General features: G+C 41.6%; 1 protein-coding gene across 2 annotated transcripts in view; it reads right to left on the minus strand.

Annotated features, from left to right (window-relative positions):
* Positions 1 to 8,070: 8,070 nt before the first annotated feature.
* Positions 8,071 to 23,968, minus strand: part of EGLN1 (egl-9 family hypoxia inducible factor 1) — a 39,803-nt gene continuing 23,905 nt past the window's right edge. For both annotated transcript variants that reach the window (XM_074896735.1, XM_074896734.1), the window contains 4 exons: positions 18,441 to 18,560; positions 15,266 to 15,402; positions 13,820 to 13,887; positions 8,071 to 11,721 (listed from right to left, as the gene is read on the minus strand). In XM_074896735.1, the coding sequence (XP_074752836.1) occupies positions 11,657 to 11,721; positions 13,820 to 13,887; positions 15,266 to 15,402; positions 18,441 to 18,560 (390 nt within the window). In that variant the 3' untranslated portion in view covers positions 8,071 to 11,656. The remainder of the gene's footprint in view (positions 11,722 to 13,819; positions 13,888 to 15,265; positions 15,403 to 18,440; positions 18,561 to 23,968) is intronic.

The following is a 23,968-nucleotide window of genomic DNA, read 5'->3' on the forward strand; positions in this document are numbered from 1 at the left end:
TCTCTTCTAAAGTGGTTGGAGCAATTTGTGGGGATGAGGGGATGATGCAGAGGGCTCTGACTGGAGGATGATAGGAAACTGCCACCGCAGGTGTTTCCTTCATCCCTGCTGGATCTACTTATCCTTGGACACAGTGTCCATGCATCAGCTGTTGCATTTTGCCACCTTAAATTGAAAGGCCACGAAGAGGTTGGGCTGGATGACCTCCTGAGGTTACATCTGACCTACATTCCCCTATGAGCATATGATTGTTGCCTCCTGACACAGCAACGACAGCAGTCAAACAGTTGCTCTCCAGCAGCTGCTTCTTACCTGCTAGTTAGCATTCGTGAATTTTACACTCTGGACTAAAATACCCAAGTTCTTACTTGGATCTGGATTATTACAGCTGTTTTGAAGTATTGAGTTTAAAGAAACAATTGTTTACATATGAATGCAAACATTTTACATTCAGTTACCCTTAAAGCATAGTTTATGGATAGACAGGCAAGACAACAAGAGTTGTGTTTCAGTATGTGTGTGAAAATATACTCTCTGTGTTTTCATATTACTCGTGTATATGGAAAAAATTACCAAGACGGCAGGCTGTATGGAGCTTTGGGATTCTCCAACAAGCCATTAGGTGGCACTCCTTGCACTTAAGGAATATTTCCTTCTTCCTCTCTAATCGGTACCTGGAAAGAACAGAAAGTACAGAACTAGCAGGCTCCTATTTCACCTACGCCTGCACTCCAGGCCGAGGATGGATCAGCAGGAATCCTGACTGGACCACGAACAAGTTAACGGAGGAGGAATGGAGGTGGGGGGAGATCTACAACTAGCTGAGAGATGAGAAATAAGTTAGAACTAACTGGGTTTTCTGTGAGTGTTTCTTTTAGCTTTGCTGCAAGAGGGACTTGTAAGATAAGACAGTAGCTCCTTTTTCTAGTTCAGGACTCAGTGAATAACGCAAAAAGCATTCTTCTGTCGTCTACGTACACCACACTGCTTGCATCCATTGCAGTGAAAAATCTGTTTTCCTGTCACCATTTGGTATCAACGAAGCTCCTCAAGAGAGGCGGGATGGAGTTATAGGAAGTCAGAGGGGTTTATAAAACACAAAATTCCTGGGCCTCAGCTAAGCCAGGGAGATGAAGGAGTGTGACAGGCCAAGGGAAGGGTAGTGTACTGTAGGTGTGAAAGCTAAAAAAGGAAGATGGCCATGGCCTTAATCCCTCTGTTCCCTTTTAGCTTCGGCCAGGCCAGGCTGCTTTAAGAATAGATTAAGTTTCTAAGAAGGTGCAGTAGCTTGGCCTGAATAGCTCAGTCTCTGTCACATCCATGCCCTGTCGTTCACATCACTTCATCTGCTTTTTTTTGTCCTAATAAGTCTTAGACCTGACATTTCTTAGACTGCATAACAAAGAACGTTTGAAGGAGCAAAAAATAACAAGCCAAATATTTGGTTCCCCCACTGCTTAATTTAGGAGCAGTAAATAATTCTCTTTAAATGACATCAACCTCAGGACTGTAATTTCTGTGTTCACTGCAGACCATAATTTCTGTGTACCTTCTTTTCAGAGATCTGTCACTAGACTCATGGAAGGCCTGGGGTAAGATCTGGACTAGAGGTCAGTGAAGTCCTGATACAGTATCTTAGCTATAGCAATATGGTTTAGTTGAGGTTTTTAATTCTTCTAGTAGCTTCATTCAGCAACTTACTGATGGGAGGAACAGCCATAGGGGCTCTCTGCTCTTACTCCACTTCCTCCCCACTGGTTCGCTTACCCACCTTTGCCTTTCCACTGCCCAGAAGCATCTCAGTAATTGCCCTATTTCTTCCCAGAGGGATCAGCTTGGTGGGTGTGCTTACACCCGTTTGTAAGTGGCTTTTGATTCACCAGGAAGGTGTGGGTTGTGTTTTAAGAGAGGCATGATGCAAAAAACCTGTGCAAAACACTTGCTCAGAGGGTGTCCACCTGCAGATGCGGGTGCATCCTCAGCAGCCTTCACCCGCAGCTGGTGCACAGTGGGATGCAGCCTGCCCGCAGCACCCACATGTGGCTTGGGGAAGCGCTGGTCCTTTTGTTCAATCCAAGGGCAGCACTTCTCAGGAGCAAGAAATAGCAGGGGTTTTCTACCAATTCAAATGCCCCTTCATTTCGGGTGCAGCGTACCAGGTCCAATGGTCTTGGCCTGTTTAATGTGTAACCCAGCATGCACTTGCTATTTTACAGGCATTACTCCCAAGACTTTTAGGGGCCATGCTATTTATAGTGCACAGCACATCTTACACTGTTTTTCAACCAATGAGACAAACTCCCTGGTGTGTGACAGGACCACACAACTTGGCATGGGCTGCTCTAGATAACGCCTCAGTGGAAGGATACAGTACAAAGACTAGGCTGTTCTGGCAGATGGCAAACAGAAACACATCCAAGGGGAAGAGTCATCCTGAGGATAAAACACCCCAGGGACTTCAAGGATGGCCCTTCTACCAGGTGGGATATGGAAAGCTGTAAGTGACTTCAGTCTTAAATCTGCTGTTTTCTGCAGGATATGCTGCTAAGAATTATTTGGGTTATTCCTTTGATTTGCTTTTAGCAGTACCTATATAGGAAATTCAATTTAAACATAAGAAACAGCTTTATTACAGTGAGGGTGGTTGAACATGGGAACAGGTTGCCTGGAGAGGTCATGGAGTCTCCATCCTTGAAGATACTCAAACCCCAACTGGGACACGGTCCTGGGCAGTCAGCTCTGGGTGACCCTGCTCAAGGGCAGGGGAGCTGGACCAGACCATCTCCAGGAACCCCTCCCCACCTCCATAGCCCTGGATTTCTGCCTAACAACAGACCCACAAGCACTTCAGGACAGAGTCAAATTGCAGCTGAAGACAGCTAAGATCCACCTGCTTGCCCTTGCGTTGGCACAGCCCAGGAGTGCTCACACCAGCTCTAACCATCAGTTTATTTCCAGGTGCACACTTCTTCCTCTCCTGTAAGGTTTGGCACAGGCAGCTCTAGTTGCTGCCACTACCCAGACCGTGTCCATGAGGCACAAGTCCCCCATCCCATGCATCAGACTGGGGGGACTTCAGGCAGGAGCCAGGCATGTGCCAGAACACACAGACAGGTAGGTGGAAGCTCTGCTCTGTCAAGCTGTGTGGAGGAGCAGGGAGCTGGGTCACGGCCTTAGGCCCTGCCCTGGAAAGGCAGCTTTTAATTGCTGCTTCCTTGCCAAGCCATGCTGGTGGGAATGGGGCAGGAGGGGGATGGATTATCAGCCCTGCAGATGGCATGAGTTAAAGCTGAGATGTAATGAACTCTGAATCTACCTGTAAGAGATTTAGAAGGCAGGAAAAACATCTGATGACAGGAAATAGTAGGTATTTCAGGCACTGCAAAACCCTAAGATTACTCAAGCTAGCTGGCAACATTTCCCAGGCAATTTGGCAGAGTTAAGAGGACACCACCCAAGAGTTCTTACTGCTAACATTTGGGCTGACAGTTTTTTCAAAGCAGACACATGGCCCAATCGACACCACAACTTCGGAGCAATTGCAAGGCATTATGGACACAAGCATCCCCTGAAGCAGTGAGGACGCATCAAGTTTGGAGGAAAACACTGAGAAGTGGCTTTAATGCAGCCTTCCTCTTAACCCCTTTACAGGCTTCAGAAATGCTACCTTATGCCAAGACTCCTCTGCAGTGGAGTGCTCCTACACTAAATCAGCGTTGTGCACCCTTAGCAGCACAGGCACTAAACCACACAATACGGTCACAGTCAGTCTATGCCTGCTCTGCAGCAGGTACTAAGGGAAATGCTGCCTTAACTTCTCCAGGAAGAAGTGAGGGAGTGGAGGTCTCTGCTGTTGGGAAGCATCCTCACTCAGCTTTGAGTTGTACGATAGGTTGATCCCAGCCCCGAGTGTATTTTTACACGGGGCTGTGGATTTGTGTCACGGCGATACGATTTTCAGGACATTGGCAAGCACAGGTCCTGTTTGTGAATCCAGCACCCATTTCCAGCCTCCTTGTGTCTCTCCTTTTCCTTTCTTCGATAAAAAGACTACCCCAGCTTGGCATAAAACTGCTCCTGGGTGATGTGTGCATGGTTAGATACACTGAATTCAATGCCAGCTGAAGAGTATGTCCCATGAACTGTCATGGTTCAGCCGTGTCATGTATAATCCCACCACTTCTGCCAAAAGAGGAGCACCCGCAGCAATTCAAGAGTGGTTTGCTTCCTTGAGACACTCAGCAGCTTGCCACACTGAGCTTTTGTCAAGCATCACCAACTCAGGGCAGGTAGCAAGAGGCTATGCTGGTGGCCATAGCTTGGTAGCTGCTCCACTCCAGGCATTTTTTGCAACTCTCAGCCAAGGGCTTAAGTAGCACCTTACCACCTGGAAAAGCAGGCACCAGGCTGCTGCCAGCCTTCATCTCTGAGAGGAAAACCCATACATTCTCCTCAGCCAAGTATGTTATAATTTAATCCAACACCCACACAAGGGGTGTAGCACAAAAGCCCGCAGCTCAGCTAACAACATGTGGGACAACACTTGGGAGAGCTAACTCAGCCTGGAAGGGTGCAAAAGCACTGGGTTAGCAAAGGGCAGGAGAGGCCCCCATGCATGTGCGGGAGCAGAAGTGGCAAGGGAGCGCTCCAGGGAGGTAGGAAGCGGAGCTGCTGCTTTCCCAGCACTCACCTGAGAAACCGGAGCAAATTTGAAAACGTACTGTCAGCACTGGAGGTGTAACCAGCCACCTCCTGCTTCCCTGCTCCTCCATCACTGCACCGGTGGATGTTTAATGGTAGATAAAGCTGCACCGTGAGTTTCTAAACAAGTGCTTACACCATCCTAATCAACAACAAAAGAGCGTCCCAACCAAAACAGGCATCCTCTGATTGCTACAGGCTGAAATAGCTTCTGCTTGTGCAGCACATCCTCCACCTAAAACTGAGCAACTCGTCTCCTTGTCGCCTCTAGGATCCCAAGAACACGTTTTTCTGTTCCGAGGGGGCAGCCCTGTCGCAGTTGGGACAGCAGGGGGAACCCGGCCCTGGCTCTTGCCCCCAGCTGTCCCCGGCAGCGGGTTCCCGGAGGATTGCTGCACCCCCGGTGACGGTCACACGGCGGGCGCCAGGACTGCGCCCCCCCGCCGCCCCCTCTCCGATTTCCTGGATTTGTACAAGTCTGTTTTTTACCGTAAAATACATGCCCTCCCTGGTCATGGCACTGCAGCGCATGTTCTCAAGCTAGAATGTTCTCATAGTGCAGGTGGGGAAAAAGAAAAGTAATCAAAGAAGTTTAAAAATTGCTACCTACATGCCATTAAAGAGTTCTACACATAACAAAAATTTAGGACTGAAGAGAGTTAACTTACTACAGTTTTCATTTGTTCATTAAAATAGAGCTGTGCAGAACATGTGCCCAGAACCACATTACTTACCATTATGTTGCAGCTGGGGAAGAGGAAGTGAAGGGAAAAGAAATATGCCCGATCTGACAGCTCAAACCTTGCTCTTTGCTATCAGAAACACCATCAGCTGGACTCTAATCTCAGAAAACAGATTCTGTTATCACCCATGGCCCTGGTTCCCTTTGCAAAAATGTTAGTTGTGTCCACAATTGTATTTTCCTCAGAGGAATATTTATTCTTTGATGTCCGAAGATGTTGCTAAGTGCTCAAATAAAAACAGTTCTTCTGAAATATCTTTCAGTTCCAGTAACCCAAGGTACAGCACTCACCAACAGCCAAGATTTTCAGGTTCAGGGGTGGTAGTGTTTAGTTTGTTGCTGGCTAGTGGTTTGTTTGGGTTTTTTGACACCCATCTTCACTGTTTGGAAAAACTTCCCAGAATTGCCACAGGAACTAATCAAGCTCCAAAATTCTAGTTTCCTTACGTTTCCTAGAGCTGCCACCATGTCCTCTGCTATAATGCAATCTTTAATAGCAGTTTTATAAAACTTGGTTACATACAGTAATGTAAGCAAGATGCATTTACAACTTAAGCAACTGACTTGCCTTAAGATAGTTCTGATCTGGTTTTTTGCTTGGCTTTTTGTTTGACACTTTCTTTAGGTAGCTAAGACCAGCTCACAACCCAGTAAAATATTCAGGTATTAGGTGTTCTGTTTGTGAGTAGGAGTCAAATCTCTGCATTTTAGTAATTCTGGATTCATCTTTTATTTAAGAGCAAAACCAAAAATTGAAGCACACAAGCCCTTGAAACAAGCCCAGGACAGGAACGGGTTCCACCCTGGCAAACCATGACACACAGACAGACCCACAAGGAGCAGTGGTTCCACATGCTGAATATTTAGTGATGAAATTTTACTTCCCATCTCCAACAGCATTTGAAAGAAATAATGTGTTTCCAGTTTAAACACTGCCCTGAAGCAGTGAGTCAACTGTGTGCGATGCTGGCAAGCTGTTAGTCCATCTGTGCTCAGATGTGAGGCATTCCCTGCAAATTTTTAGCCATGTGAAGATGCTGGTGTTGGGCTTATAGGGTAAATGAACTGGTCATCTTTTCCAGCATTTATCACCACATTATATACAAGGTAGTTACAGTAAATTCTCCAGAAAACCCCATAAAGTATTACCAACAGAAGTTTAATCCTGAGCTGCACATTTAATTCCCAATAATCCAACAACAACAAAAAATCCCCTGAAAAACTCCCAAAGTCCAGCAGTTTACAACTTGGAAGACAACCAAGGAAACCAACTCCCAGTTCAAGCAAAAAGTTACAAACCTGTCATCTTCAGAGATAGGAACATAGTATTTTGCAACACACTTCCATGAAGAGAAAGGATGGATGGGATGCATCAACAACTGTCTTTCCTGAGGCACACACGCTGTATATGCTTTCTCCTCACACTTCATGTTCCTCCCAAAAGCTACCACCTATAGCATAGTTTTACTTGGCATGTCCAATATTCCCCATACCCGCTACACACATTTTAATATTGGTCTCATGCGTCAGTCTCTTCCCATCCTGCTTCACCATTTCTATTCAACTCATTCCTTCCTTCCTGTCCTGCCAAGGACTTGAGTCTATCCCCAATGGGTTGGTGATTTGCACCTCATCTGCCCCTTCCATTTTTAAAGTCAACTCTTAGTACCTGACTCATCCATTTGGGAGCTATGAGACTTTTTTTTTTTTTCTTCCTTATTCCAGGAAAGGGATAAGTAGGCTGTATATTCACTCCACTTCAAAGCTATGGGGAAAAGCTTGATGGAACTGAGTAAGCGGTAGCAAGTGTCAACAAAGTGAATTCTCTGGAACTGGTTTTGTCTGGTAGGACAGAGGACCTTCAAGCTGTTCCTGTCAGCTGCTATCCACTCCCACCAGACAGGGTCAAGCAACTCAGATTCAGCAGATATTCCAAAGTGAACACAGCTCCTACAGCAGTGTAGTGGCACAGACTTCAGTGCGTTTGCAGTAATTACTTACATTCAAGCCTTCATCTGCAAGAAAAAAAAAAAGCTAAGTGAGTATTTTATATGAAAACTGATAATGGGAGACCCAAGTTTTTGCAGATCCATACCCATCCTTCCCCCGCCCCCCAAAAGCATATGAGATTCAAATCCAGTTAAGTCCCATGAATTTCTTCAAAGGCTTTGCTGCTCAATACTCATAAATTCCCACTATGTGTTTGTGAGTACATGCAGCTATCTGCATATCTGCATGCCTGCCTGCAAGCAAAGTACACACGCTACACTTCTGAGATTGAGTTTGCTATTGTCACTTGGGTCTCTCCCCTCCTCTTCAAAGCATTCAGCAAGCACAAAACAAGTACTTTCCAGTCTGATTATACTTACCAGTAAGTATGACTTAAGAGATGTGATCTTTTCACTCCTGACCTTAGAGCCAGATGTTTCACATAAGGTACAGGCTGTCAGCTAGCCTCTTCTCAGATTTGCAAGCATCTTCTGAGAAACACCCAAGAGAGACTTCATCTTTCCCTGATGCAGTGTTTGGCTTTACTATGCAAAACAATCCCCCTGCATACTGTGCTCAACAATGTGATAATGAAAAAAAAAAAAAAAAAAAAAAAAATCAGGTCTACACAGGATGGCTGCAAGTGCTAGAAAGGCTTCTTCCTTGTTCAGTGTAAAACAAAAATGGGAAAGAGGCCATTTCAAGAGAACATGTAAGAAGTTATACAGCACTGAAGCATGGAAAAAGCCTCAAAGCACTTTGGGATCAGCTCAGTGCTGCTGCACTTAGGCTTCAGTCTAACACAGGGGCAAGAACCATTAGCAAGTATCCAAGTGTGATGAAAGGTGCACTAAGGCTGGCAGACTCATTGGGAGATCCAGGTAACTCTTCCTGAAACCAGTACAAGACAGACAAGCACATGCAAGGGGGCTTCACAAGAGTTAGAGCAACAAGCAGAAGCACAGCCAGCCAGATGTTTCCTTGATTACTATACAGTCATTACAAAGTTCATCAAAAATCTTAGGGAAGTTGTGTGGCATCGTATGGGCTGGCATCTGTTAACTCCATCATTATTCTGCCATCTTCAAAGGGCTCATAATTCACTGGGTGCCATGTAAAACTGAAAAGCTCCCATGAAACCTTACAAATCCTGTTTGAAGAGGACTTTCATTTTGCATGTCATATACCTGTCAGAAAGTGGTAAAAAGAGCTGCCTCTATGTCCATCATCACTCTTCAGCCAGCCTAAACTTGGTGCTGTTTTTAAGGGATAAAATCTTCAGGAAAATTATCACCACACCCAGGTAACTGCAGGCAGCATGAAAAAAAAAAAAACCCAAACCAAGCCAGATCCTTCTCCAGAGCAGAAACAGCTCTGATTTAAAAAAAAAAAAAAAAAAAAGAACAAAACCAAAAAACCACACAACCCCAAAACCCCAACTCTCAAAAATCACAAGAAACCAAAATACTCTCCACAAACCCACCAAAAATCCATATGCCCCCTTTATTATGGGGCAGTTCTACAGAGTAGTTTTAAAAGTTACAAAGATTACAAATAACCACATAGTTTTCAAGAACCTTTATACATCATCTTTTTTAATTAGATCAGCTTTACAAGCAACTTGAGAGCTCTTTCATAATGAACACTGCTTTTCAAATTACACAACTTCATAGGCAACCTGTAAATGAATCCTGAATTTCTTTGCCTGCTATAGATAAAGGTCTCGTATTTCACAGCCAGCTAACATCATGAATAAAAATAGCATTATGAAGCTTTATCTTTAACCAGGACTAGACACATACAGATCATAAGACAGTTTAAAAAATAGTTTTAAAACAAGGACCTGCTTGGTGATGCTCAAGACTGAATATTCAACCGACATGAAATGAACAGTTTCTAAAGAACATGGAAGAAATGGCTGACCTGATTTGTTGACCCTATTGTAATGACTTACATGGAGTGAAAAATTAAGCACTTTTAAAACCTGTATGGCGAGCACAAACCTACAGTGTGATTAGAATTTGATACGCTGTGTAACTGCGGAAGTTTGAATTACAGAGGGATTGAAATGAGTTTAAAGGCTTATGCTTATATTTCTAAAACAAACTCAACCAAACCTCCATCAAAGTAGTACTAAAGAAGATGAAGTAGAAAGAGGTGGCTTTTTTGCTTGCTTCATTGTAGCCTAAATGCACTGCAGACCAGACAGTAATGAAGATTTGCACTCCTTGGCCAGGTTGGCAGAGGCACTTACTGTAAAGGTATCCTGTCTGTTTTTCTGGGAAGAATCGAGGAAAGAGGAAGAGAACTGTAAAGGGCAAGAACTTACTAAAAAAACCCCAGAAAAACAAAATCAAAACAAAACTGGGATTTCTGTTGGTTCTCCTAAATGATATACCAATACTGAATTTTTCCCCCTTCTGTCAGTTTGTTACTAAACAATTAGCTTTTTCATGTTTTACATGAACAATAGTAATCTTTTTAATAAAAAATTACTGAGCTTTCCATAGAAAAGGTCTCTAATTGAATACAAACTATACAGATGCTAAAATTGTCACAAGTTGTAATATATACAGAAATATTTCTGTACACTCACATTGTTTTGGCTAACTAAGGAAATAAGGGACAGATAGAAAGCTGCAGTGGGTAAGTTGATCAACCCCCAAACTCCTGTAAATATGAATGCTGTCTTTTTTAGGTTTGCTTTTGTTTTCTCAAGCTTTTAAAGCTCAGGGAAAAAAAAAAAAAAAAAAAAAAAAGAAGGAAAAAAAATATAATTCAATGTCCAAAACATACATTTCTTAAAAATAAGAACATCAAAGTTTCTGCACATCTTTTATTCTGCAATGTCCCCTCTCCTTGATAAAAAGAAAACAATGTAAAAGAAAGTAAATGTTTTCTTACTAAATATATACCTCAGTATTGATCAAAGGGCAGTGCCTTTTTGGGAAAATCCTTCAGCACAGTGAAAACCTAAAGATGTATTGCACAAGGAGCCTACAGTGATGCACTTCAGTTTCAGTGTGCTGACCATCTCCTTGATACTATGTATATAGATCAAGGTGTCAACTTACAGACTGCATGGGACACCAATGTTTGAAAAGTAAATTAAAAATGTGGATTTTAGATATTCTATTAACTTATATACAAAGGAAAGGGGGGTGGCAAGTATTCTTTAGAAAACAGGAGAAAGCTCAAAATTTTCTGTCAAGTACATAAGGAGGTTCTGGGTACCTCTAATAGCCTAGGAAAGCCCTTGTATACTCTCGTAACTTGGTGGTATATACCAGGTCCCCAAAGCCAATGACAGCAACCAATAGTGTCAAGTTCACTTAGTGCCAGTCACTTGAAAAAAAAAAAACCCAAACCAAAAAAAAAAAACCAACCAAGAGACAGAAACTTCCCCTCTGTGGATTCAACATACAAAACCACAAACTGAATGTTATAATAGCGAGATACTGATTTGCTTCTGTTAATAAGGTTCTAGTCAAAATAAGGACATAGTCAAAAAAACAATACAGCAGCAATCTTTAAAAGTTAAGATTAGTGTGAGATATGATATAAAACAATCAGGTTTTTAGCTGGTAATTAAAGTGCTCCTTTTCCGACTTAAGGTGTAAAGAAAATTAAAGTGATTATTAGTTACTGGCAACCCTTACATTAAATTAGGTCTTTCATGGCAGAGGAGAACAGTATGAACAGTTTTACAAAAATAGATCCATGTTATTTTGGAGAAGATGGTAATTTTTTTCTTTTTTTCATTTTTTTTCTTTTTTTTTTTGTTTGTTTTTTTTTTTTTTTTTAAGACTCAATTTTGATAAACTGTACCTGGTCATACAAAAATTACCCAAAATTCAAACTTTTACCATATAAAAAAAGGGAGAGATGAATTTGATTCAGCTGGATGACAGGTCTGGCAAAATATAAGGATGGACAAATTCTATGTAGGGCACTTATTTATGTCCAGATGCATATGCTGTTTCTTACTGATTGCTTATTTCTTCACATAAGCAGTCACAGGCCTGGAGTCACAATCACATAGTACAATGCTTCAGCAGTCAAAGAACCTTCTATCTGATGCAACATGGAAACACTGTTTGCTTCTTTATTAAAATGTTGGTTTGTTGTTGATTTTCCTTTATCTTGTTATTCACATTCAAAAGTTAATAGATAGCATCAAGATTTATCAGGGAGAATAGCAAGGGGAGTTGCTAAATCAAAGGCTTATAGAACGTCTTTTCCAACTGAGTCAGAAGGTTTGTTAAGTTCAACCCTCACACCTTTTTCACCTGCAGAAACATGAAAAGGGAATTGGTATTATTTTTCAGCATTTATCAAAGTACAGTCTATAGAATTGCTACATCACTTTCCAGATTAGTTTTAAGAGAGTACTTCAAAGATTGTCTAGCACATATGATCCAACAAGATAAGATATTTTTGTATACATGCTCTGTATCCTGTGCTCTGTAAAGTTGATGAGCCTTGGTTACTCATGATCTCTGAAAGTAGGCATCTATTTGGCTGCCCAAGTAGAAAACTGGATACTTCACATCATACATGCAGGTCTGGATCTCTCAGCCTTTAAATGTAAGCTTTAAAAACGGTCAATCTAAGGATACTGCCCAGTATTCTGTATCAATATCCAGAGTTTCTGGGTATTTACTTTTGTAAATCTGAGAAATTTTTAAAATGTAACATTCTATTTGACTTGCTGCTAAAAAATAAACAAAACAAAACCACCAACCAATCCAAACCTCTTCTGTCCTTTTTTCTAAAAATTCACCTAGATAACTTCAGGTACCCCCAAACAAAAGTTTGACTATCAAAACATTAACAGACACAGTATCACATATTTAGGAAAAATTCACACATGGCTTTAGATAGACTGACACTAAGCCAAAAACAAAGTTTTCTATTTTATGACAGTTTATTCTGTAGTTTTACATTTTATTGTCAGTAGAAAACAAAAAACATCTTGCACAATTCTTGCTGCAGATACAGAGCAACTAAAGCAATTTTAATTGCAAACAAAAACTGAAATCACAAGAATATGATAATATAAATTACAGGGCAACTTACACCCTTACCATTACAAAATTTAAACCACCCCTCTAACCCAGCCTTCCTTGCTTAAGTGCCTGGAGTTTAGGGGCACCCTGGAGAGGAAGGGGGCTGAGGCGGTGGGTGAGGTGAGCACCTTCCCTGCAGACACAAGCCCATCTGAACCACTTCCCTGCACTCTTTCTGAAAGGGCAGGAGCTGAAGCTGTGCAGAGATAACTGAAACAGCTCTGATCTGGCAAGGCTGGCTCCAGGAGCTGCGCAGTTACATGCATGTGACACGAAGCTGAGCCTGCAGACAGGCTTCCTGCAGAGACCAGGCGGGCGTTATCCGGCACTCCTGACTGCCTGGGAAGCCACCGTGCCTCGCCGAGCAGTGGGACAGGCTGCCCAGCCACCCTGCGTTTCTTTGCTAGCCAGGCAGGAGCTGCATCACTCTTACCGCTCCTGAAATGCACAAAGTCACCGGCTGCACCAAGGGGGACTGACCTAAACCCCAGCTTTCCAGCCACTAGATAGCTCTGGGGCTACTTAGGAGCTTCAGATGCCTAACAGCAATGAATGGAAGTGTCATTTGGAAATGACAGCACATATCTTCAACATCATCAGTTTCAAAGCTCTTGACAAAACCCTGAAGAAAGTAGCCCTGTACATGTATGCACTTGTGGTACACCTGATTTTTGTTTATTTTTATGCTACTGTAACAAATACAAAATTGTGATGGCAATTACAAGCATGACAGAAGTCCTAGGCCATTTCTCCTTATAATGCTAATTTGAACAGGAAAATTAGATCAACTTCCTCTTGAGAAAGAAGCCAAAAAAGGAAAACAGATGCTACATCTGTGGAATTCGAAATGGAGGAAGTAACTCCATTCTTTGATTCCAGATTTTAATTTTAGGCTTTGTTTTTCCAATACAGAGATTCTAGCCAGGTTAAGTTGTATTCAGTTGATGAATCACTACATTCAAAGCTATTTGCAGGGCTCTCAGTTCTGCACTGCCTCACAGTCTCTAGTGTATTTATCCTCCACACCTATTAGGGAGACAAGACTAGGGAGAAGCTGTATCCCCAATATAAAACTACTGAGCAGCCTCAGGTTTCAGAGGAAGTGTACGCAAGACATGGCATTGACCTGGATTTCCCAAGTCAATGCCTAGCAGCTCAACCACTGGGTCACCTTCCCTGTAAAACCTGACTCTTGAGTTATGCTGGTTTTCTCCCCCTTTTTGTGCACAGGGTGGGCCAAGGAGATGAGCCTGGACTTACTTACTTAGCTATTCCTTCAGGAAATAAAAGGACACAGAAGATATTAACAAGAGATTACCTGTTAGATATTTTACTTTAGCTCGTGCTCGTTCATCTGCATCAAAATACCACACTGTTATTGCGTACCTAGGGAAACAGATGGAAAAAAACCTCCTGAACTATTAAGAAAAACAGTGAAGCACTTGACATAAAACACAACCTAAATGACATGACACTTCTGCAGTCTGACAGAAGAAAGATTTCATAAAGCACAAAGCAAGCAGTTTTTTTCTTCAGTTAGTAGGTATTTTCTGAACAGTCATTGACAGGGTAACACTGATGCTGTAAGTTTATGGTTCTTTTTCCTGATGAGGTGCTATTATGGTTTTTGCCCAGAACCTGCAATATAGTCTCTGACTGTATCACCTTGACCTGTGACCTCATCTTTTACTTTACTTGGTCATGTCTATCACTGAGTCACACTGCAAGAACTGCTTTTTTTAGACATTTGCCATAAGACAAAATTACCTACACCTTCTTACACAGCTTCTGTGGTGTTCCGCTGCCCGTAGAGGATTTAAATACAAAATGCCAGTTACTGAGAAAAGACTTTAAGGAGGTTTAGTAAATGGCATTTCACCCTCTGACTCTCCTCGGAGCACAAGGTGGGAAGGGAGAGCGGCACAGCCTCCGAAAAGGCTGCAAGGGGACAGAGGACCTGCCGATGGCAGTTTCAAGTTACTTCTTGCAAAGGTACTTGCGTTCTCAGGGCTCCAGTCATTGTTCAGTGCTCTGGCCATCAAAACGTGTTGCAACATGGGCAACAGGAAGTCTGGATCAACAACTCCCATCATCTATCTACTAATGCTATCTGAAAATGCCACTCAAGATGTGGGGGCAGCAGTGAATGCAGGTACCTTTATCATCCACTGGCCTGCACCGAGGGACAAAGGAGATATCAAGTTGCCCTTGTGATTCAGAGTGGGAACAACTCCTTTAATACGCCAGAGAAAGAAAAGTTTTGTCTATTAACAATCCTTCCTGCCCCACAGCCCGCTTCCAATTCCCAGACTCAAATGCAGTGGCTTAGTTTGAAAATTACTATTTTCTAACAACTTGTTCCCAACAAAAGGGGACATAAAACTGAAGTACCTAGTCAACCTTACAGAGAAATAATGAAGACGGCACCCCTTGGCTAAGGTAGGGTCTGCTTACGGCTCTGGGTGGTCCTACCCAGTTCTGCCAAATACTCCCTCAGAAACTTCTGATGTTTCCAGTCTGCCCTCCTACCTACCTGAGAGGATGTTTTCTCCAAAATAAGAAATCAGATGTCAGTACAAACTCAACAGCACAACAGAAGCCTCATCAATCAGTAAGAAAAAAATCCCTTCTTGTCATAGTGCAACTAGAACTGTATAGGGAAAGACCTGGGATCAGATCATAATTCATAGTGTCACTCATTTCTCATTAGGATTCACTCATTTCTTGATAAAATAGGCATCATGCAATACACAGAGAGCCTTACCTTGTAGCAAAGGCTGGCTGTACTTCATGAGGGTTGCGGCGATCAGACCAGAAGAATAGCAGTCTATCGAATTTGGGTTCAATATCAGCAAATTGGGCTTTACCTTCTGGAAATATCCGAAGGATGCCTCCACTTACCTACAAATTAAATATTTTATACCGGTACTTGAAAACAATGTCTCATTGTATTTAGAAGTACGGAATATCACATCTGAAAATATGTCAGACACTTGGAACTGAAATAAAAGCCTTTATCAGATGCTACGGAAATTATGTATCTATGGCTTTTCTGTTGACACATTTCATTTAACAAAACATTTCACATGTTTCTCACTGAGTAATTTCAAAACGCTTGCAAATATTAACCTTCATTCAAGCAAAAAGCTGTGGCTTTAGATTGGTTACTAAAAATATGCCAATACAGATGACAGAAACATTGTATTTCACATCCAAGTTTCACCTTTTCCCCTTAGAGATTGTTTGATTTACCAACAGCACAAGTTTATGGCATGTTGTTTCTGTAATTAAGATGAAAGACTAGGAAACTTCAAACTAAAACTTGAATCTGTACTCCTGGTCAATTCAGAACTCTGCCAGGCTTTGAAAAACAGCACAGTTAATTATTTTTAAGTCACATTAACTTCTTCCTACTGATAGTATTGATGTTGTTAAATCTTACTACAGATTGCCACCGCAGGCCTTCATGGGGAAGTCACACAGTGCAGGAACTAACAAGGTAAATTGGTATGACTTTTTTTAATTGTGATCTAAATCAGCCAAAAAGAAGTGACAGTTTAGATCAGTTTGTTCTCCTAAAGAAAGTCTGAGCTTCTTCCTTTGCTAACCATTCACTATACTTGGTAATATATTAGTTTGTAATTTGAAATGGATTTTGCAGGAAACAAAATACCTTTGTTCATAAATTAAATATACAGCTAGTGAATTTTTCAGTTATTGTGCAAATGCTATTTGCTTGACTGCTACGGTCTGGTATGTATACATTTTTTCCAGAAGAGAAACTGTAAATCAACTAAAAATGCCCCAAAGCTCCATTTTAAGACGTTCAGTCCAACCATTGCACTTACATGCTAAGATGCTATCATGGCAAAAAAAGGCTAGTATAATTTATTTTCTAGGTGAAGGATCAAATTTGACATTTCAAAGAGCAAGTAAGAAACAGAAAGCTTCAAGTGCAGGGGAGAGAGGGGAGAGAGGGGAGAGAGGGGAGAGAGGGGAGAGAGGGGAGAGAGGGGAGAGAGGGGAGAGAGGGGAGAGAGGGGAGAGAGGGGAGAGAGGGGAGAGAGGGGAGAGAGGGGAGAGAGGGGAGAGAGGGGAGAGAGGGGAGAGAGGGGAGAGAGGGGAGAGAGGGGAGAGAGGGGAGAGAGGGGAGAGAGGGGAGAGAGGGGAGAGAGGGGAGAGAGGGGAGAGAGGGGAGAGAGGGGAGAGAGGGGAGAGAGGGGAGAGAGGGGAGAGAGGGGAGAGAGGGGAGAGAGGGGAGAGAGGGGAGAGAGGGGAGAGAGGGGAGAGAGGGGAGAGAGGGGAGAGAGGGGAGAGAGGGGAGAGAGGGGAGAGAGGGGAGAGAGGGGAGAGAGGGGAGAGAGGGGAGAGAGGGGAGAGAGGGGAGAGAGGGGAGAGAGGGGAGAGAGGGGAGAGAGGGGAGAGAGGGGAGAGAGGGGAGAGAGGGGAGAGAGGGGAGAGAGGGGAGAGAGGGGAGAGAGGGGAGAGAGGGGAGAGAGGGGAGAGAGGGGAGAGAGGGGAGAGAGGGGAGAGAGGGGAGAGAGGGGAGAGAGGGGAGAGAGGGGAGAGAGGGGAGAGAGGGGAGAGAGGGGAGAGAGGGGAGAGAGGGGAGAGAGGGGAGAGAGGGGAGAGAGGGGAGAGAGGGGAGAGAGGGGAGAGAGGGGAGAGAGGGGAGAGAGGGGAGAGAGGGGAGAGAGGGGAGAGAGGGGAGAGAGGGGAGAGAGGGGAGAGAGGGGAGAGAGGGGAGAGAGGGGAGAGAGGGGAGAGAGGGGAGAGAGGGGAGAGAGGGGAGAGAGGGGAGAGAGGGGAGAGAGGGGAGAGAGGGGAGAGAGGGGAGAGAGGGGAGAGAGGGGAGAGAGGGGAGAGAGGGGAGAGAGGGGAGAGAGGGGAGAGAGGGGAGAGAGGGGAGAGAGGGGAGAGAGGGGAGAGAGGGGAGAGAGGGGAGAGAGGGGAGAGAGGGGCCCTTAGCTGCTACCTGTGTTATCCATATCTGGTGCACCCAATTCACAGAAACTACTTATGTGCTCTTCCACATGCTACTTCCTAAGTACGACAGAAGTACCAGTAGTTTTATCTTTTTTTTTTCATATACAATGAGAATAAACTTCTCCATAGCTAACTGCACAGCAACCGAGGAATAAACAAAGCTATTTTTGTATTATTCTCTCATGCTTTCAATACAGACAGTTAGCTACATCCATTCTTTAAATTTACTTAATCTCACTGAATCACTAGGAAAATCCTTATTAAAAAATTACTTTATCATGGTCACTATATCTGTGGAGAGTTTCAAGTCACTTGTAGTAAATTCTTAAAGACAACTTGAACTGTGTCATAAATCCTTATCTATTCTACTTCCTGTATCTACAATGATAGAAAGACTTGTGCTGCTCTGAGCTATACTGATACAGCAATAACCATAACACTTGGTTTATTTGAAACTGCTCCCAAGATACAGCACCTTTCTTTTTAGAAGTGTACTCAAGTAATTTAGCTGCACGGTCAACTCAAGAGTCAATAGGAATATAAGGAGAAATAAACTAAAAGCAATTATCTTTCAAATATTCTTTATTTACTCTTTATGTATGTGTGTGGCAACTGATGTACAGTAAATGGCATAATTAGATATTTATGAAACTTGGATACTAGCAGATACTTTTATGTATAATTAAGAAACACACATGAAAAACATGCAACTTTCCTTAATCTTGTTGTCAAGGAAGTCCTGCTGGCATCGTTCTAAACCTTGAAAAATAAATGCCTCATCTCTAGCTGCTCTTACCAACAGCAGATTTGGGGGTGGGGGGAGGATACCCACAGATAATATAATGTAAGAACACAATCAAGGCACAGAAATAAGGACACAAACAAAGACCTGTAGCAAAGGTGTATTAGCAAATATGTAAAAAAAAAAAAAACAGAAGGAAATTCTTGCATACCTTGGCATCCCAGTCTTTATTAAGATAATATATACATGTAACACATCTTCCGTCTCCATTTGGATTATCAACATGGCGCACGTATCCTGTTCCATTGCCTGGATAACAAGCCACCATAGCCTAGTCAAAGAATCAAAACACAATAATTAATTTTATCTCTGTGTGGGGGAGAAAAAGTCTACATTTTATCTGTATCAATTCTTAAGCAATTCATACATAAGCAACAGAAAAAAAAAAAGTTTGAAATAATGAGAAAATTTTTTAATCTGTGTTTTCTTTCTAGTTAAAAGCCTCATTTTGAACACAAACAGATGTCTACAAAGGCATGAAATACACTGAGTGGAATACTGTTAATTAAGGTATGGAAGGTGGGACTGCTCCCATGTTGTGACTAATCCTTCAGACTTCCCCCCCCCTTGAATGAAATACAAGAGACGAAAAACGTCCTGTATATAATTAAGCAACATGTGCTTCTCCTTGTGATAAGAATAGTTGTCTTCCAGACTCAAATTCACAGACAACTATCTTTTTGTCTTTTTTTCCTTCTGTGTTTCCAACACAAAGAAATCGTCCTCAAAAAGTTGTGTCAAACTTTATTTTTAAGAGGCTTTGTAGACAAGACCATTAACCCATCTTATTTAATCACTCCAAGTGCATTCTTGGACTTGTGTTTTGTCCTATACATAGGAGGTCTTTGAACCTTTGTTGAAACAATCATACATGTACAACAAAAACATCCTTTTTAGTCAAGAAGTGAGAAATTGGAAACAGACACCAAACAGTAATCTGCAATAACCTTCTGACATCAAACGATTCCTGTTACAGTAGTATATTTAACTTCCCATGCTGCACTTAGCTCAGCTGACTTGAAAGACCCCTAGAAGGTGGTTTGATTTCTGAATCTTCAGACATGCGGATGTGCGTGTGAAACAAACTGGCCATTTTGCTAACAGATGGCCTGATTAGCTTGATTAGCTATCAGTTCACATGGCCAGTTTGTTGTACAGCACATCCCCTTTATGCATTTGCTGGAAATACTAATCATTTCAGGTTTTTGAAAGAGATCCAAAGTTTTCCAGGCCACGTTGTCCACTGCCATCACAGTACTCAAGATGTCTGCAGTGACAATATCCTATCCGAAAAAAAGTCGTAACAGGAATTTAAAAGAAAAGCAAAAAAGTGAGTTTCTATCAACAATCCTAGTACACTAACCCTCAATGAATGTCTGCTGTCTAAAAAAAAAACCCCAAACCTAGAAAACATTTAAATGCAATCATTCCTGTCTAGATTTAGCCTGGTTGTTAGAATTTTAAGTCAGACCCCTGGATTACAAACTCTTTCACCTCTCATATAAAATATCAAAAAGAGTGTTCCCAATGAAGTGTTAACTGAAAACATAACCGGTCAGATTAAAAGTATTTTGCTTTACACTAATTCCTCCCCCCCCCCCCCGCTTTTAAAATGTTAATGAATAAAACTTTCCACAGTTTGCATTACTTCTGAGAAATTGTGCTTTGAGCAGGCTGAGACACAAAGTACTTGCAGTTCAATCAGTAAAATATTTACATATCACATGTAAGCAGAATGAATTTCACTATAGCAGCAAATGCTTTAACATCTTTATTTCCATATATACTCTACTGTGCAAAGCAGCTATTTTTTGGTAGCTCCTTCCAGGCAGAAATCAGAGCATAGTATTTGCCAAATAGTAGCACCGCATTTATAAAAAAAAAACCTAAAAATTAAGCCAAACTCCATTCACATGAGATGGAAGTGGCTACAGTGCATGAAAAGTACTAAAACTAAAAAATTCAAATATGTTTATAACTTTGAGATTAGGCACTTCAGCTTCTCAATCCCTTTAATGTAATCATAGTGTAGTCATCATTACAGGTCTCACATTATGTAAACACATGACATGTATCAAGTAATGTGATGTAATATTTGGCAAAGTCATTACTTATCAGTTTTGCTGCAGGAAGATAAACCCACAAAAATCAAAACAGTGAGTTACGGATACCAAATAATGTAATAAGGGTTCTGCAATTTCCTTTCTTATGAAGAAAAAGGAACAAAACAAAAGCGAAGCTGGGCTGAAAGAGGAAGATATTTGGTTTCCACTGAAAGCCAACCCTCTTGCAAAGAGTCCCACATACACCGTATCACACTCTCACGGAGCACAAACAGTGCTGAAAGCAGATCCAGGTCCAATCCTATAATACCATTCCTAATAACAGAAAAGTTTTAATTGAAGGGGTTTTGCTGAGAAGTGTCATGTAAATTAAATCCTGACATTAATTCTTGCTCAACATCTGTGTGAAACAGCTACTAAAACTCATTCAGAATGAAGAAAACATTGAAACCAAGTAGCTAGAGCAATGTCAATTCTCACTGAGATAAGGAGGAGTTAGAACTCAAGATATGCAAAGGTCTTCAGGCACGTAAATGACCTAAATATCTGTCACTGAGATAAAACCCCCTAGTGTTAAAAGTTTAGGACAGTTCCTTAGGTGTCTCTAGCCAATACAGTGTTTTTGTCAAGGGCACACTTGGTTGCCATCTGTTCCTCAAAAAAATTATTTTGCAGTTAAGAGAAGCAGAGATTTGCAGTCTATTGCTATAGTTTCCTTTATAAGGTACTGAAATGGGTATTTGTTCTCTTTGCTGAAGGGAAGTCAAGGAAGGAATCTATAACATCAACGCTGCTGAAGAAAAAGGACCAGCAGCACTTTTTGCAAAGTCTGTGGAAACACTAGTTGTCATCAGCTTCACATAAAGAGCAGCCATATTCAATGTCAGAAGCATTTCATACAATCACTTGAGTCTAAAATAGTCAATGTTTAAAAAAGCCCTTGTTTCTGACTTCGGAGTCTGAAACTTCTGCTATCATCAACTGCAAGAGACGACAAACAGTTTTGCTATGATAACTTATCTAACATGTATTTGTTATAACAGTAAGTATGACTCAGCCTTTAGGGGCAAATTGGAAAGCAAACAAATTTGCAAATCAGCCAGTGTAGTATAATATACATTGCTTTTGCCAGTTAGTGTGACAACTCCCTCTCCCCAGTTGAACTATGATAAGGAAAGTCACAAAACGTAGCAGTTTACAGATGTGGAAATACATTGCTTTGTGAAACAATAAGAGGTGAGTTGCTGTCAAACTCTCATAGTATTGCAACATCTCCCACATGAGTGACCCAGGTAAATAATGAGGTCACTTTTGTTGAATAATGAAGTTACTTCTATTGCTGATTTAATATTTTACAGTATAAACAAGCAAGCAAATACACGTATGCCAAGCAGAGAGAAAAATTTGGGTTTGCAGGTTTTTTTTAACACTGTTAATTGCAGTCAAGAGAGCGAGGCATTTGAGACCAGAATGTCCAAAATTCCTTAACATTTTAGACTATGAGCAATAACATTAGTGCTCCAAAACAAAGAGCTACCTGTCACACCAGTTCTCCCATAAAAGTAATCAATTAATTCAGCTCAAGGCATTACTTGCATTTTCTTAATAGACAAAGAGGTCTCCCCTTTTGTGCTTATTGGGCATTACGATTTTTAAGCACTCAGTAAACTTAATTTCTGCAAAGAATATATTTAAGTCACACAGTGGATTTGTTCACCCAGTAGATTCCTTTGCAACAACTTAATATTAACCTTCTTTAACCCAAGAGCACTCTCTTTTAATCTGAGCACTCATGCCTAGCACAAACACTGTCCTAAGATACCCTCTGGAATTCATGAGTAACCAAGAAAGCATGAAAGTGCCCTCATCACTCTGCAATCTGCCCAACTTGTGCCTATCAAACCCAAGTACTTACACACTTAAGCAGCTGTCAATCGCTCATTCATGTACAGATGTTCTACTTGCAAATGTTTAACTCTGGAAAATTAACTTTAGGCCATTGGCCCAAATGACCGACATCAAGTTCCTAACAGAAGAGCTAATTGCAACCACAGATTTTTGCTAAGCATTGACATCCTCAGCGTGCCATGCCATTACTCTAACAATTAAATGCAGGAAGGTAACATTAGAGGGAATAATCCATAGTCCATACAGCTTTGTTCACTATGTAATGAGGCTAAGACACTCAACCCCGTGAGGCACAGCATAGCAGTGCAGTTGAAAATGTGATTTCATTAGGGAGTAGCCTTGACCTCCTTTTATAGAGAAGTATGGTATCCTCACACATATATAAAGGAAGACTTGCAGGCAAACAGACAAAGCTTTTTCCTCTATCCTCTCCATTTCTTTCACAGCTGGATACCTGCAAGTTTAGGTATTGTTCCTTAAAAAGAAAAAAAGGTGGCAGTAATAGCAAACTCTTGGGAAAGAGGGGAAAATACCAGTTACATGACAACATAAAATTCCTTAGGGGGAAAAAAGAACCCCAAACCAACCGTAAAATAGAGAAAGGACATGTGTTCTGTCATACTAGTTTATGAATGTAAAATAACTTTATTGTTTAGCTCAGATTAAAGAAAACTGCATCAGTCTAGGAGATGTCACTTTTGCAGTTGGCCAAAGGAACTGCAAATCTCAGTGAGCAAAACAAGATGTCTAAACGCAAGACCGATGACTTCCTATCAGAATTTATCAGATGCTCTCACAAAGACTTCACTGGAAATCCTTGGCATGGTCATCTGACAGATTATTCAAAGAAAGAAAAAACCCCACACACCACTGGAATGAAGAACCAAAGAAAATAAAAAAAAAAATCTGACCTGTTTGGTCCATCTGTGATATATTTCTATTTCAAGAATTTGTTCAGCCCTCACAAACAACAGTCCTGAGGAAATAAATTTCCGTTAAGCACACGTCAGTAAGATTTTTCACAAGGTGTACAAAATAATAATCACTCTGAAGGAAAAATGACTGTATTGGTACCACCTTGTGTGAGCAGCATCAAGATTACCAACTTAAACATGTTAACATGGCACAGCTTGGCTTCGGTTCATAACTCCTCCTGCAAATTCTTCACAGAGACAGAAACTTGCAACAGAAAGAAAATATCAATGGGGAGAAACTCCATCAGCCTTACCCAAACAGAGAAAGCTGAAACGGGTAAAATAAACACTTTGGGACACAGCTAATCCAAGTATTTCCATATTACCTTTCACCTTAATAAAACTTTATGCTGATATCCTCCATGATCTAGTAAGCAAGGCTAGAGAACCAAGTTTTCACACAAGGCAACACCGTGAAACTAGAAAAGTTGGAGAAAATTATCAGCCTCTGCAAAGATTCCCTCCTTAAAAATCCATGCCTTGCAATTGCCATAACTGGAGAACCTGATAGAGGAAAACAAACTACTATTTGGCTTAAAAATTAAACAATGCAGTAGGTCCCCATGAGAGAATAGCGATCTGTAAATCTGAGCTAACATAAAGAAACTGACACATTGCAGCAACTTTGAATCATTTATCTTTAACCCCTCTCGCCTAGTATGAAGTTATCACTACAGCCGTTCAATCTGTCTATTAGCAAAAGAGTACGAGCTATTATTTTCTGTTGCATTTTT

Source organism: Athene noctua, chromosome 1, assembly GCF_965140245.1.
Source record: "Athene noctua chromosome 1, bAthNoc1.hap1.1, whole genome shotgun sequence".
Taxonomy (NCBI): Eukaryota; Metazoa; Chordata; class Aves; order Strigiformes; family Strigidae; genus Athene; species Athene noctua.